The 13,662-nt window shown below is 44.5% G+C and overlaps 1 protein-coding gene across 3 annotated transcripts in view; it reads right to left on the bottom strand.

Moving 5' to 3' along the window:
- Window positions 1-13,214, bottom strand: part of LOC147459109 (SNARE-like superfamily protein) — a 43,849-nt gene extending 30,635 nt beyond the window's left edge. For 2 of the 3 annotated variants that reach the window (XM_086510442.1, XM_086510444.1), the window contains exons 1-2: window positions 12,948-13,105; window positions 12,659-12,827 (exon numbers count right to left, since the gene is read on the bottom strand). In XM_086510442.1, the coding sequence (XP_086366568.1) occupies window positions 12,659-12,827; window positions 12,948-13,010 (232 nt within the window). In that variant the 5' untranslated portion in view covers window positions 13,011-13,105. Of the gene's footprint in view, window positions 1-12,658; window positions 12,828-12,947; window positions 13,106-13,129 lie in introns of those variants that run through there. The other variant, XM_086510443.1, reaches the window with a different exon arrangement.
- Window positions 13,215-13,662: the final 448 nt, after the last annotated feature.

Raw genomic sequence — 13,662 nt, 5'->3', positions numbered from 1 at the left:
GCCCAATAGCAAAGCCTAGCGTTTTCATTTCCAGATCAGCCTTGGCGTTTTTGCATTGCAAAGCAGCCCCGACGACAACAAGACACAGCAGATCAGCCCTAGCGTTAGCCGATTCCACAGCGACAGCAAATCAGCCCTAGCGTTAGCAGATTTCCTCAGCAAGGACAGTTTTCAGCCCTAGCGTTTTTGGTTTGCAGATCAGCCTCGGCGTGTTGCAATTCGATCGCGACAAATCAACAGTAGCACCAGCGTTTTCAGTTTTCAGCAGTCAGACTCCACAGTAGAACCCCCAAACCTCGCAGATTTCAACATCTGCGTTTTCAGCGCGTCGTCGTCACATTGTCGGCATCAACATCGACACCGACATAGAGTCAGAATTCAGCAAATACAAGATTTGCAGATTTCAGCCATTAGCGTTTCCAGATTTCAGTCGTCTCGTCGTCAACATCGTCGGCAAGTCCAAGCATTGTAGAGATTTGTGCAATCAAGAGTAAACCGCTCTCGCCATAGAGAGTGGGGCCTTCGGAGGAGGGTTTGACAACATTCTGGTGTCGTATTCTTCTCTCTCTTCTCTCAATCTCAGCACCTTTATTCCCAGTGTTTATTCACTTTGTTTGTGTCCATTGCACTCTCTCACTAAAGGAATGGAAGGCTCTCCCTTCCGTAAGTAAAAGGAACCTTGAGCACAGTTTGGAGCACTCATCTTGAGCAAAGTTCAACATTCACTTCCGCTGCACCTTACATTGGTATCAGAGCTTTGGCAGTGTTCTGTATCACTTAAGAAAAGAACCACATAATTTTTTTTGCTTGTTGCGATCACAAGTAACCCAAGTTCTCTTGAGTGTGTCGATCCCTAATCATTTTTTTGAAGAGTGAAAGGAAACCCAAGAAAGAAGGGCTTGTCTAGCCTCCCCTTGTGCCTCTTTTCACTCATTGAGAGTGGACCGTCCACTTAGCGGCCGGCCAATCGACGTGAGGTGGGAAAAAGCAACCTCGGTGTGAGCGCAAGGCCGCCAAGGGGTGCACCCGCAGAAAAGAGCAGAACTCGGGAGAAGAGAAGATCCTTCTCTAACACAGATTGCAAGCTAAAGAAGAACCTCAAGACCCTCAAGAACTCAAGAACCCAAGAACCCAGAACCACAAGAACCCAAGTTCCTAGTGAACTTAAGAACCCAAGACTTTAGTGGATGGTCATCACCCGAAGCAGAATGGATACTTCGCATGGAGGTGGTGAGCATGGGAGTGGTGAAGAAGAGTTTTCCCCAGCAAGAGGTTTTTCTGACCCTCCCCCTTTCCCATCTACGCCAAGGATTGCACTAATTCCTATGGAGGCTTTCGACAAGATGATGATGGACAGGAAGTTAGAACGCGAAGCAAGAAAAGTAGCAAAAAAGGCAGAACACAAAGCAAGAATGGCAACCATAGCACGTGAACACAAAGAAAGGAGCCGAAATGGAGCGTGAGCACAACGAAAGGAAAGCCGCATTGGTCCTATTTTTTTCTAATGTGCAGGTGCAGCTTAAAGAGATTCAGGACAAGGAGACTCTCTCAGTCTCGTCTTCTCCAAAGCACGACACACATGATTTACATGATAATGAAAGCATGATCAAGATGTGATTATTCACGAGCATGATGATTTGCAGGATAATGATGTGATTGTTCACAAGGATGATGGTTTAGTTGATACTTTTTCTAGTGAAGCTAACCTCATTGCAGATTCGATAGATCACGAAGAACCGATCTTGCCTCTCGAGCCTAGGTCCAAAGAAACCCCACAGGAAGTATTATGTGTTCGCATGATTAGTCAGCACGCATTGATCGAGTGTTTCGTTCGTAATCGTTTTCTGTATTTTAGTCAGCATCTTTATGTGATCCCTTTTCATAGGCATGCCATATTGTATACGTTGAGCACAATTCACTCATGAGTGAGCACGGATATAAGCGGATTTCTCATGAAAAGCTTAAAAGTATGCATTCAAGGAAGTCACATTCCATGTCTCTTCCTTGGCATGACACAGTCATAGAAAGAGCACAAGAAGGATTGAGCATCAAGCATCGGCATTTCCATTGTGATTTGCCATAGTTGATTGATTTAGATCAGAAAGACACAGTTGTAGAAAGAGCACAAGAAGGATTGAGCATCAAGCATCGGCATTTCCATTGTGATTTGCCACAGTTGATTGATTTAGATCAGAAAGACAAGTTTCGACCCCATTGTTTGCGTGTGTTTAATGAACGGTTTGGCACTCTGTCACTTTGTTCATCTACATTGCATGCACAGGTTTTTCAAAGGAATAGAATTTTTCCAATCACTTTACATGGAATGGGTATGTTCATGTTTTTGTGTTGGAAGTGGTTTCACGAATTTTCCTCCTCGGAGATTCTTGAAAAAGGTGAACCTACGTCCATAGAAGAAGTGGAAGCATTGAAGGAGACTCAGATGACTTTGTGTCGCTTTTGGCGCGGCCCAAAGAAGAAGGCGTTGCAGACCTTTATAAAGTTCAAGTATCGCACGACCCACGCATCAAGGTGGGCCGGCAAAGAGTCCTTTCCAAGATTCCAGACCCTGTTGGCGATCTCCCTCCATGCCATACAGTTCAGTATCAGTACCTCACTTTGAAAAGGAGGTGATGTCACGTGACACATCCAACCCTATGTGTCCGTGGACAAGCTACAGCATGACAGGCCTCAGTTCAGCCACGTCAGTCTAGAATAGGAAGTGATCTAGCACTTTTGTGAGCCTGTTCGCAATCCGTGCATGTCCAGACACTTAGATTAGATGCATATCCTCTAGTTGCACACAACATGATCATCAACATTACCATCAGGAACCATCAGTAGCATTTTCCAGTGCACATAGCTTATTTTCCCTATTTTTGACATTTTTCACTTATTTATTAAGTGACTTTTGTGGGGAACTAGGTAGGGCAAATTTGATAAGCTTGTATATAAGAAACCTAGCGCCAGCATTCCACAGCAGAAGAGGCAGCAGGAGCTCCGATTCAACAGGCACTTCTCAGTAGGACCCCCCCAAGACCAACCTAGCGTTTTTGCCCAACAGCAAAGCCTAGCATTTTCATTTCCAAATCAGCCTTGGCGTTTTCGCATTGCAGAGCAGCCCCGACGACAACAAGACACAGCAGATCAGCCGTAGCGTTAGCAGATTCCACAACGACAACAGATCTGTCCTAGAGTTAGCAGATTTCCTCAGCAAGGACAGTTTTTCAGCCCTAGCGTTTTTGGCTTGCAGATCAGCCTCGGCGTCTTGCAATTCCATCGCGACAGAATCAGCAGTAGCACCAGCGTTTTCAGTTTTCAGCAGTCAGACTCCGCAGTAGAACACCCAAACCTCGCAGATCTCACCTTCCCGCAGGAGATCCTCACCGCACAGTCAGAGCCAACGTAGTTTGTAGATTCAGCCGGAAAAACACAGATTTCAGCATCTGCATTTTCAGCGCGTCGTCGTTGCATCGTCGTCACCGACATAGAGTCAGAATTCAGCAGATACAAGATTTGCTGATTTCAGCCATTGGCGTTTTCAGATTTCAGCCGTCTCGTCGTCGACATCGTCGGCAAGTCCAAGCATTATAGAGATTTGTGCAATCAATAGTAGACCGCTCTAGCCATAGAGAGTGGGGCCTTCGGAGGAGGGTTTGACAACATTCTGGTGTCGTATTCTTCCCTCTCTATCTCTCAATCTCAGCACCTTCATTCACAATGTCTATTCACTTTGTTTGTGTCCATTGCACTCTCACTAAAGGAACGGAAGGCTCTCCCTTCCGTAAGTAAAAGGAACCTTGAGCACAGTTCGGAGCACTCATCTTGAGCAAAGTTCAACATTCACTTCCGCTACACTTACAGCTTCCATGTGTTTCAAAATATTCTAAAAACCTCCCAAACAGTTCACAGTTTGAAGATGCTACCGAAGCCCTATGCATTGACTCGAACAAATCTCAATTTTCACCACCTTTAAATTAGGGATTGCAGTTGCTACGGAAACTCTCGACCAAGGTGGTCTCGTACGGTCACGTACGTTTTGTCCACGTACGAAGACGTACAGTACTCATCGAACTAGAAAATTTATGTCATACAGCATCATTACGTACGTTAAAAAATAAGAACACACAATTCTTAAGCCTAGATTTTACACTTGAGACAATCAGACAATTGATTATCACATTGGACAAGAAGGCAGCTTGCAAGTGCCAAGTGCTGACACTCAAGAGTCAAGAGTCAAGACAATGAGACACAATGGACATGAACCGCGATTCATTATATATGTCAGAAATCAAAAAGCTAAGTTGAGATTCGAGATTCGAGATGATACAAAAAGTAGGCCCTCAAAGCCTCAATGGTGCAAAAAGTAGAAGTAGGGGCAAAAAAGATATGGGAGACACTGTCTAAGAGCTTCCTCCGCTCTCATCATCATCATCTTCCTCTTGTGAGCTATGCTCGTCAATGTCATCTTCAACCTCACATGAATCGGATTGTGGTGTGTCATAATCTCCCTCACTAAGGAGATTTCCCTCCTCGTCATACTCCGGCTCTCTAGGCTCCATAGTGTTGGATCTACGAATAGGCACATCCTCCATAGCGAAGGCCGCCGCAATGGAGTCGCTTGAGAATGACTCATGAGCTAGAGCCTTGAGTTGAAACTTAATGGAGAAGAAGAGAAAGAGGGCATCTTTATATAGATTTAGAGTGTAGACACTTGCCCTTGAACGAGAGAGAGAGAGAGAGAGAGAGAGGGAGAGAGAGAGAGAGAGAGGAGCCTAATGGAATTGAAATTTGGTATCCAGGACCAATGCAGAGAGAGAGAGAGAGAGAGAGGAGCCTAATGGTCCATGGAATGTTCAATGTACATTTGGTATCCAAGGTTGAAGGAACCAATGCAATGAGAGAGAGAGAGAGAGATGAGGCTAATTTGCTAAAGGCATGTGGGAGGTGGGGGGGGAGGGGGGTTGAGGAAAGGAATCCTAAGCTAGGTGGGAGGCATCCAATGCCAAAAAGGCAGCCCAAAACGTCTCCAAAAAAAGAGTAGTCAAACGGTCAACAATCCGTTGGCCAGTCAAACGAACGCCAAATCTACAAGACGGGTCGGGCGCCACTGTCGAAATGGGACGCCACCGAACGTGACCAGACGGATCGATCCGTCCGTCGAACGAGAACAACCTTGCTTTCAACATATAGTCTTTTCAAATGTGGAGATTCTTGATGGTTTTCGTGGTTTTCAACAACTGGAGTAAAGAATTTTTCTCAGTAGACGCATTAAAGGATTATAATAAAAAATTCTCGAATATGTATCTGCCAAGATCTAACCTTCGAGGAGCAATGTGAGAAGACACACTATTGGGTTGCTTTCACCACTACACAAGAATGACTTTTCAAAACAGGTTACCTCTATCCAAGGATTGATAAACCATGCAACAATTGATTCTAAGTTGATCTAGTTGTCAAGTCTAGAAAGTTATCACACTATTGTAGAGGCCCAAAGCGGCCTTAGCTGTAAAGGAAAGTCATCACTCTGTTGCTTTCTCATCACTCTGTTGCAGAGAAAGCAGACTATTTCCTTGGATATGAAACTGAAGAAGGATGCTTTCTCTTCAATTGCTTCTCCTCAATAACCAATTAAGGCCGACACAAACGAGGTGTGGATTGATGTATTACCCAATAAACAATGGGAAGACATAGATTGGCAGGGGATATGTGTTGGTATACTATGGGGCTATGTATAAGAGAAAGTTGACACCAACAATGAATTGATCTATGGGATGTATCGGCGTGATCAAGTACAGTTTAGCAAAATATGCTTCGTTGGGCATGCTACGGAACCATGAATGTTACCGGCACAAATTTGTGTCATCTACATAGTGCAAGTGTAAATCTTCTCGGTTCTTTCAATCGTGATTTTGTGTGTTCGGTGAGTCATCCGTGTAGCGCATTATAGAGAATTTCTCCAAACAATGGAGCTCCTTGCTTACTACTCTATGTGCACCATAGACCATATCCCACAAATTTCAAAGTCAATGCCCAATAGTGGATGTAGAACTGTGTACAAAGTTTTATGGTGTCCTAGATATAATCAATTTCCATGTTTTGTTGGGATCAAAGGACAAATTGTTAATGTTAGGTGCAGCGGAATGAATGTTTGCACTTTGCTCAAGATGAGTGCTCCGAACTATGCTCAAGGTTCCTTTTGTTCTTATGGCAGGTAGAGCCTTACGTTCTTAATGAGAGAGTGCAATGATCACAAACAAAGTGAATGGACACTGTGCGTGCAAGTGTATGAGACTGAGAGATAGAGAGAGAAGAGAATACGACACCAGAGACGTAAAACCCTCCTCCAAAGGCCCCACTCTCGTCGGCGAGAGTGGTCTACTTATGATTGCACAATCTGGTACAATGGGAATGCATGTGACTGATGCAAGTCTAGGCTATGTCGGTGATGACGACGGGGATGACGACACCGACCTAAGGGCTGAAATCTGCAATCTTTGATCTGCTATCCAAAAACGCTGATTGTCACAATACGGGAGCGTACACGAGCACTTAGAAATCTGAAAAATATAATACTTTGCAAACATGAGAGAAGGGAGAAGATCGACACAGTATTGGGGACCAGAAGATGGGCTGGTCCCCCCCCCCCCCGTTAAGAGTATTCTTTATTCAGGGAGAATTCTTATACAAGCACGAGAACCCGAGGAAACCCCTCCATTCTGTAATCTTAGGCCCGAAGGTCATGCTTTCCCGTAAAAGGGCTTGGGCACAAGGGCGTTCCTTCTCGTAAGGGACTTAGGCGCGAAGCCGTACTTTCCCATAAGGGACTTAGGCGTGAAGCCGTACTTTCCCGTAAAGGGCTTTCCCGTAAGACGGGAGATTCCTACAAAACAAACCACACAAAGCAACAATTCTCAATGCGTATCAACACCTTATACCTGTTGCTCCTTGCTCGGAAAAGCGACCTCCGTACTCAGTCGTCACACAAACACTTGCAATTTTCGTCGCCAACACGTGCTCCAGAATCCCAGCGCTAGCACCTTCTGCTGCTTCCGGCGTGCCCTCAAACTGGAACGCTTGCTGCTACTTTATAGGGCCTGGCACCCGGCGGGAATAGAGCCGAAAAAGCAGAGCCCTAGCGCCCTAGAGAGAGAAGAGAGAGAGATCGCTCGTGCTAGCGCTTTTTAGACAGAGGAGAGAGAGAGAGAGAGAGAGAGAGAGAGAGAGAGAGATCGCTGGTTTAGCCCATGCGTAGGTTTTTTACGTAATCTTTTTGAGAGCCTTGCTTTATTTTATTAATAAAAGGGCTGGTCACTTAAAAGTGACCGGCCACTTAATAAAATAAAGTGTGAACCTGTTCAAACTTTAAAAACTCACTCAATTAGTGAAAATAATGTTACACGAACACATTCCAGGCGTCCCCGGGTGCAGAACACGGCACAGATGCAATGCAAACACAGACTCCTCGCGGGAAAGCATCTGCCCTCCCGCGAATGTTTCTGCTTTTCGTAAAAAAGCTTCATTGAACCCATCTTTATTCTTGTGCTTGCGTTCTTACGTGTGTTTTCTTACCCAGTTCGGATTTCTTCCTTAGCCTACAGGATGCCCCCTTACTGATACACCCGTCACCCATCATGTGACGCATCAGGGACACTCGTAACCCGGCCCTTTCCACCGAACTTACGGAAACTCCTTCGCGATGTTTACCGTCACCCATCAAATGACACATCAGAGTTGTCCGTTCTTGATGGCAGTTCCTGTAGCTACAATCTTTTAACAGTTCTTAGTGCACACAATAAAATATCCTAAAAAAGAGATTAATCATTAAAAATAAGAAAATAGTCCAATTAGCAACACTGATAGCTGAATTTTGCCCTGCTTGAAAACGCTAGGAAAAACATTGGTATCTACTGTCCTTAAGGCTGAAAATCTGCTACTGTTTTGGGCTGAAATATGAGGGTTCCTAGGGCTGAAAACTGATGATCTTTACCTGCTGAAAATTGCCATGGTTGAGGGCGATTTTGGCATGCTGAAAACGCTAAGGCTGCATATCTGCTTGGCGATGCAACTGTTGCAAAAACGCTAGCTGTTGGGGCTGCCTGGCGATGCTGTTTGGGCTCAAAAACGCTAGGTCTATGGTCTCCGACGATGAAGCTTGCTGATGGGAAAAACACTAGTGCTTATGTTGACTGCTTGAGGAAAAACGCCCCCAAGGGGTTCTTGCTTGAGAAGTTGCCTGTTGAGCGGTGTAGCTCCTGCTGCCTCTTCTGCCATTTAGTGCTAGTCGAGGTTGGCTTATATACAAACTTGCTCAATTTGCCCTACCTACTTTCCAACAAAAGTCACTTAAAAATAATATGTGAAAAATGTCAAAAATAGGTAAAATAGGCTAAATGTACTAGAAAATTTCCCTGATGGATTCTGATGGGAATGCTTATGATCATGTTGTGTGCAACCAGAGAATATGCATCTACACTAAGTGATTGGGCATGCACGGTTTACGAATAGACTCACAAAAGTGTCAGATCACTTCTAATCTAGACTGACTGGACTGACTGAATCCTGATCATGCTGTAGCTTCTCCACGGCCACATAGGGTTGGATGTGTCACGTGACATCCCCTCCTTTTCAAAGTGAGATACTGGTACCGAATTGTATGGCGTCGAGGGAGATCGCCAATAGCATCCGGAATCCTAGAAGGGACTCTTCGCCGGCCGACGGTGATGTGTGGGTCGTGCGGTACTTGGACTTCATAAAGGTCTGCAACGCTTGCTTCTTTGGGCCGCGTCGAAAGCGACACAAAGTCTTCTGTGGCTCCTTCAAAGTTTTAACTTCGTCGAGAGTCATGCTTCTGTCTTCTTCAAGATCTCCATGGCTGAAAATTCCTGAAACCACTTACAACACAAAACCATGAACATACCTATTCCATGTAAAGTGAGTGGAAAAAATCGTGTCTTCCTCAAAGATTGTGCATGCAATGTAGATGAACCAATAGACGGAGTGCCAAACCGTTCACCACACACACGCAAACAATGAGATCGAATCTTGTCATTCTGATCCAAATCAATCAACTGTGGCAATTCACAACGGAAATACCCATGCTTGGTGCTCATACTTTTATGTGCTCTTTCTACAAATGTGTCATGCCAAGGAAGAGACATGGAATGTGACTTCCTTGAATGCACACTTCATGAACAATCCGCATACATTCGTGCTCATTCATGAGTGAAATGTGCTCAATGAACAATATGTCATACCTAGGAAAAGAGATCACATAAAGACGCTGACTAAAATACAAGAAACGATCACGAATGAAACACTCGTACAATGCGTACTGACTAATCATGCAAACACATAGTACTTCCAGTGAGGGTTCTTTGGACCTAGGCTCGAGAGCCAAGATCGGTTCTTCCTGAATGATCGAATCGTCCTATGGGGGTTCTTTGGACCTAGACTCGAAAGCCAAGATTTGTTCTTCGTGATTGATCGAATCTACGAGGTTAGCTTCGCTAGAAAAAGCATCAACTAACACATCAGTCTTATGAACAATCACATCCTTTTCATGCAACTCATCATGCTTGTGAAAAATCACATCTTGATCATGTAAATCATCATGCTTGTGAGAAATCACATCTTGATCATGCTCATCATTATCATTCAATTCATCATGCTTATCATCATGCAAATCAGTATCATTCAAATCATCATCATGCTTCTCATAATCATGCAAATCATATGTGTCATGCTTGGGAGAAGAAGAGACTGAGAGAGTCTCCGTCTCCTGAATCTCTTGCATCTGTGCCGACACGTGAGAAAAGAGTCGCAAGAACTCCTGCATGTGTCGGTCTCTCTGTTCTTGTCTTGCCTTCCTTTCTGCTTCTCTTTCTGCTACTCTTGCCTTTCTTTCTGCTTCTCTTTCTGCTTTGTCTTCCGCGTGCCTGCGATCCATTTCTGCTTTTCTTTCTGCGTGTCTGCATTCCATTTCTGCATTTCTTTCTCCATAGGAGTTACTGCAATCCTTGTCGTAGATGGGGAAGGGTCAAAAAAACCTCCTGGTGGGGAAAATTCTTCTTCGCCCCTCTCATGCTCACCACCTCCAAGCGAAGTATCCATTCCGCTTCGAGCGGTGACCATTCTGAAGTCGTGGGTTCTTGTGGGTCTTGGGTTCTTAAGTTCACGAGGAACTTGTGTTCTTCAGGGTCTTAGGTTCTTGAGGTTTTCTTTCGCTTGCAAACAGCGTTTGAGAAGGATCTTCTCTTCACCCGAGTTCTACTCCTTTCTGCGGGCACACCCCTTGGCGGCCTTACGCTCACACCAAGGTTGCTTTTTCCCACCTCACGTCGATTGGCCGGCCGCTACGTGCACGGTCCGCTCTCAATGAGTGAAAAGAGACACAAGGGAAGGTTGGACAAGCCCTTCTTTCTTGGGATTCCTATCACTCTTCAAAAACACGATTAGGAATCGACACGCCCAAGCGAACTTGGGTTCGTGCGACCGCAACAAGCAAAAAAAATTCTTGTGATTCTTGTGGTTCTTTCCTTGAGTGATACAGAACACTGTCAAAGCTCTGATACCAATGTTAGGTGCAGCGGAATGAATGTTTGAACTTTGCTCAAGATGAGTCCTCCGAACTGTGCTCAAGGTTCCTTTTGTTCTTATGGAAGGTAGAGCCTTCCGTTCTTAATGAGAGAGTGCAATGATCACAAACAAAGTGAATGGACACTGTGCGTGCAAGTGTATGAGATTGAGAGATAGAGAGAGAAGAGAATACGACACCAGAGACGTTGTAAAACCCTCCTTCGAAGGCCCCACTCTCGTCAGCGAGAGTGGTCTACTTATGATTGCACAATCTGGTACAATGGGAATGCATGTGACTGATGCAAGTCTAGGCTGTCGGTGATGACGACGGGGATGACGACAGCGACCTAAGGGCTGAAATCTGCAATCTTTGATCTGCTGTCCAAAAACGCTGATGGCTGAATTCTGCTCGTTTGAAAACGCTAGAAAAAACGCTGGTATCTGCTGTCCTTAAGGCTGAAAATCTGCTACTGTTTTGGGATGAAATCTGAGGGTTCCTAGGGCTGAAAACTGATGATCTTTACTTGCTAAAAATTGCCATGGTTGAGGGCGATTTTGGCATGCTAAAAACGCTAAGGCTGCATATCTGCTTGGCTATGCAACTGTTGCAAAAACGCTAGCTGTTGGGGCTGCCTGGCGATGCTGCTTGGGGTCAAAAATGCTAGGTCTCCGACAGCTTGCTGATGGGAAAAACGCTAGTGCTGATATTGACTGCTTGAGAGAAAACGCCCCCAAGGGGTTCTTGCTTGAGAAGTTGCCTGTTGAGCAGTGTAGCTCCTATTGCCTCTTCTGCCATTTAGTGCTAGTCGAGGTTTGCTTATATACAAACTTACTCAATTTGCCCTACCTACTTTTCAACAAAAGTCACTTAAAAATAATAAGTGAAAAATGTCAAAAATAGGTAAAATAGGCTAAATGTACTGGAAAATTCCCCTGATGGATTCTAATGGGAATGCTTATGATCATGTTGTGTGCAACCAGAGGATATGCATCTACACTAAGTGACTGGGCATGCACGGTCTACGAATAGACTCACAAAAGTGTCAGACCACTTCTAATCTACACTGACTGGACTGACTGAATCCTGATCATGCTGTAGCTTCTCCACGGCCACATAGGGTTGGATGTGTCACGTGACATCCCCTCCTTTTCAAAGTGAGATACTGGTACCGAACTGTATGGCGTCGAGGGAGATCGCCAATAGCATCTGGAATCCTAGAAGGGACTCTTCGCCGGCCGACGGTGATGTGTGGGTCGTGCGGTACTTGGACTTCATAAAGGTCTGCAACACGGTCTACGAATAGACTCACAAAAGTGCCATATCACTTCTAATCTAGACTGACTGGACTGACTGAACCCTGATCATGCTGTAGCTTGTCCACGGACACATAGGGTTGGATGTGTCACGTGACATTTAACTTCCATTACTACGGCTTCAAAAGTCACAATTTCCGAGTAGTCTAAAACATCTTGATTCTATTTCGTAGCACCATGTATACCTTTGTAGGTAATATACAAAGGACAATCTCTGCTATACTTTTATCCTCATATATCCTACTTGTGTGATGCAAACAAAGCAATTTGTCAGAATGGCCAAAAATTGGCTTCCATCTCCTTGGTTATTATGCCCAAAGATAGAAAATCTCAGGATCAGGACAGAAAAGAACTCAAAAAGATTCACATGTCATGGTGACAAGAAATGGAAAACCAAAGTGAGAATTAGCCAATTCCTGTCACAACACAGCAAGTATGAACAAGAAATGAGTATGAGAGCAAGGAAAAAGCTGGCATTCCTGCGCGTCTCTACTTGCATAGCCATCAACTTTCACTATTAGATGATATATCCAAGGGGAGATTCAAGTCAGCCTATGTCCGCATGCTATCACAAACAGTTCCATAAACCAAACACGATATCCTAGTCATCCAATTCAAGCATTATCTAAATCGATCCAGAACTCATCTCCAAAGAAAGAATGAACAATCAAACATGCCACGTTGCTGCTTGTTTATACAAAAGAAAGATAGAAATGCATGGCCGTGACCCCAAGATACACACAGAAAATCTAAAAAATAAAGTTGGCACCAGTAAGGGACTGGAAACAGCGGAGGTCAAATGTATCAGCTTCCAAGAGCTCAATGCCACCACAGCCAGGAATAGGCGAGAGCTGCTGGGAGATGGCGTGCATAGAATGCCAGAGACTTGCCAACCGTAAGCTGTCATTAGTGTCTAGACGGCCTGTAGATCCATAGTCCTGTAAGTACACAATAACCTATGTAAAAGAATGCCAAACATCCAAGCGTTTGCAACAGGATCTCTGCAAGAAAAAGCAAGAAAAATGTTCAAATCGTGCGTTTCCATAGAAAAAGCACACCTTGTAGAAGATCAGGCCGCCGGACTTGTTGATAATGAAGAGGTTGTAGATGCTTGTTGCCATGCTTTCTGCTTGAACATGGACAAAAATTGCATGAGCTTGCAAAACTGGACGAGAGCGATGGTAGAAAGTCCTATAAGAAAGACGTGACAAAATGATAAGACATAATATCAAGTTTTTACCTTGATTGTCTAATAGCAATATTGAGAATGCCCTATATCACTTGGCAGGAAAAGCAATGGTTGTGAGAGACCAAGCTGGTAGAGGTACTCAGACTGTGTGTGTGTGTGTGTGAGAGAGAGAGAGAGAGAGACTTTCGAAGGTGTTCAATGCACATAATTAAAGTAGAGGGGGAGGCTACGAATTCAGGCCGATGTGTAATTTGTTGCCATTGATGCAGCTTGTAAACCAACAACTTCAAGTGCTACTATTGTTGTGTGCTTTACTTGCTTTCGATCAGGAGGGATTGTAGCCACAAGGATGGTGACCAAAGGACTCATAGAGAGCATGATAATCGCAGGGAGAGATACAGTGTATATGTTGGCAGTGATGACGATGATGTGTGGAGATTGGAGCAGGAGAAAGAGAGATGATAAAAACCATAGCTCTTCAAAAAGCCACCAACCACAAGAACTTGAGCTATTCAATGTTTACCGAGGTAGGGTTTAATGTGTCAAGGATTATGGCTACTTTGTGCAGCTTGTGGGCTTTGTGA

This window comes from Adiantum capillus-veneris, chromosome 4, assembly GCF_014529385.1.
Source record: "Adiantum capillus-veneris isolate H3 chromosome 4, ASM1452938v2, whole genome shotgun sequence".
NCBI lineage: Eukaryota > Viridiplantae > Streptophyta > Polypodiopsida > Polypodiales > Pteridaceae > Adiantum > Adiantum capillus-veneris.
Note: the sequence above shows the minus strand (reverse complement) of the source record. Positions and strands in the feature narration are given on the sequence as shown.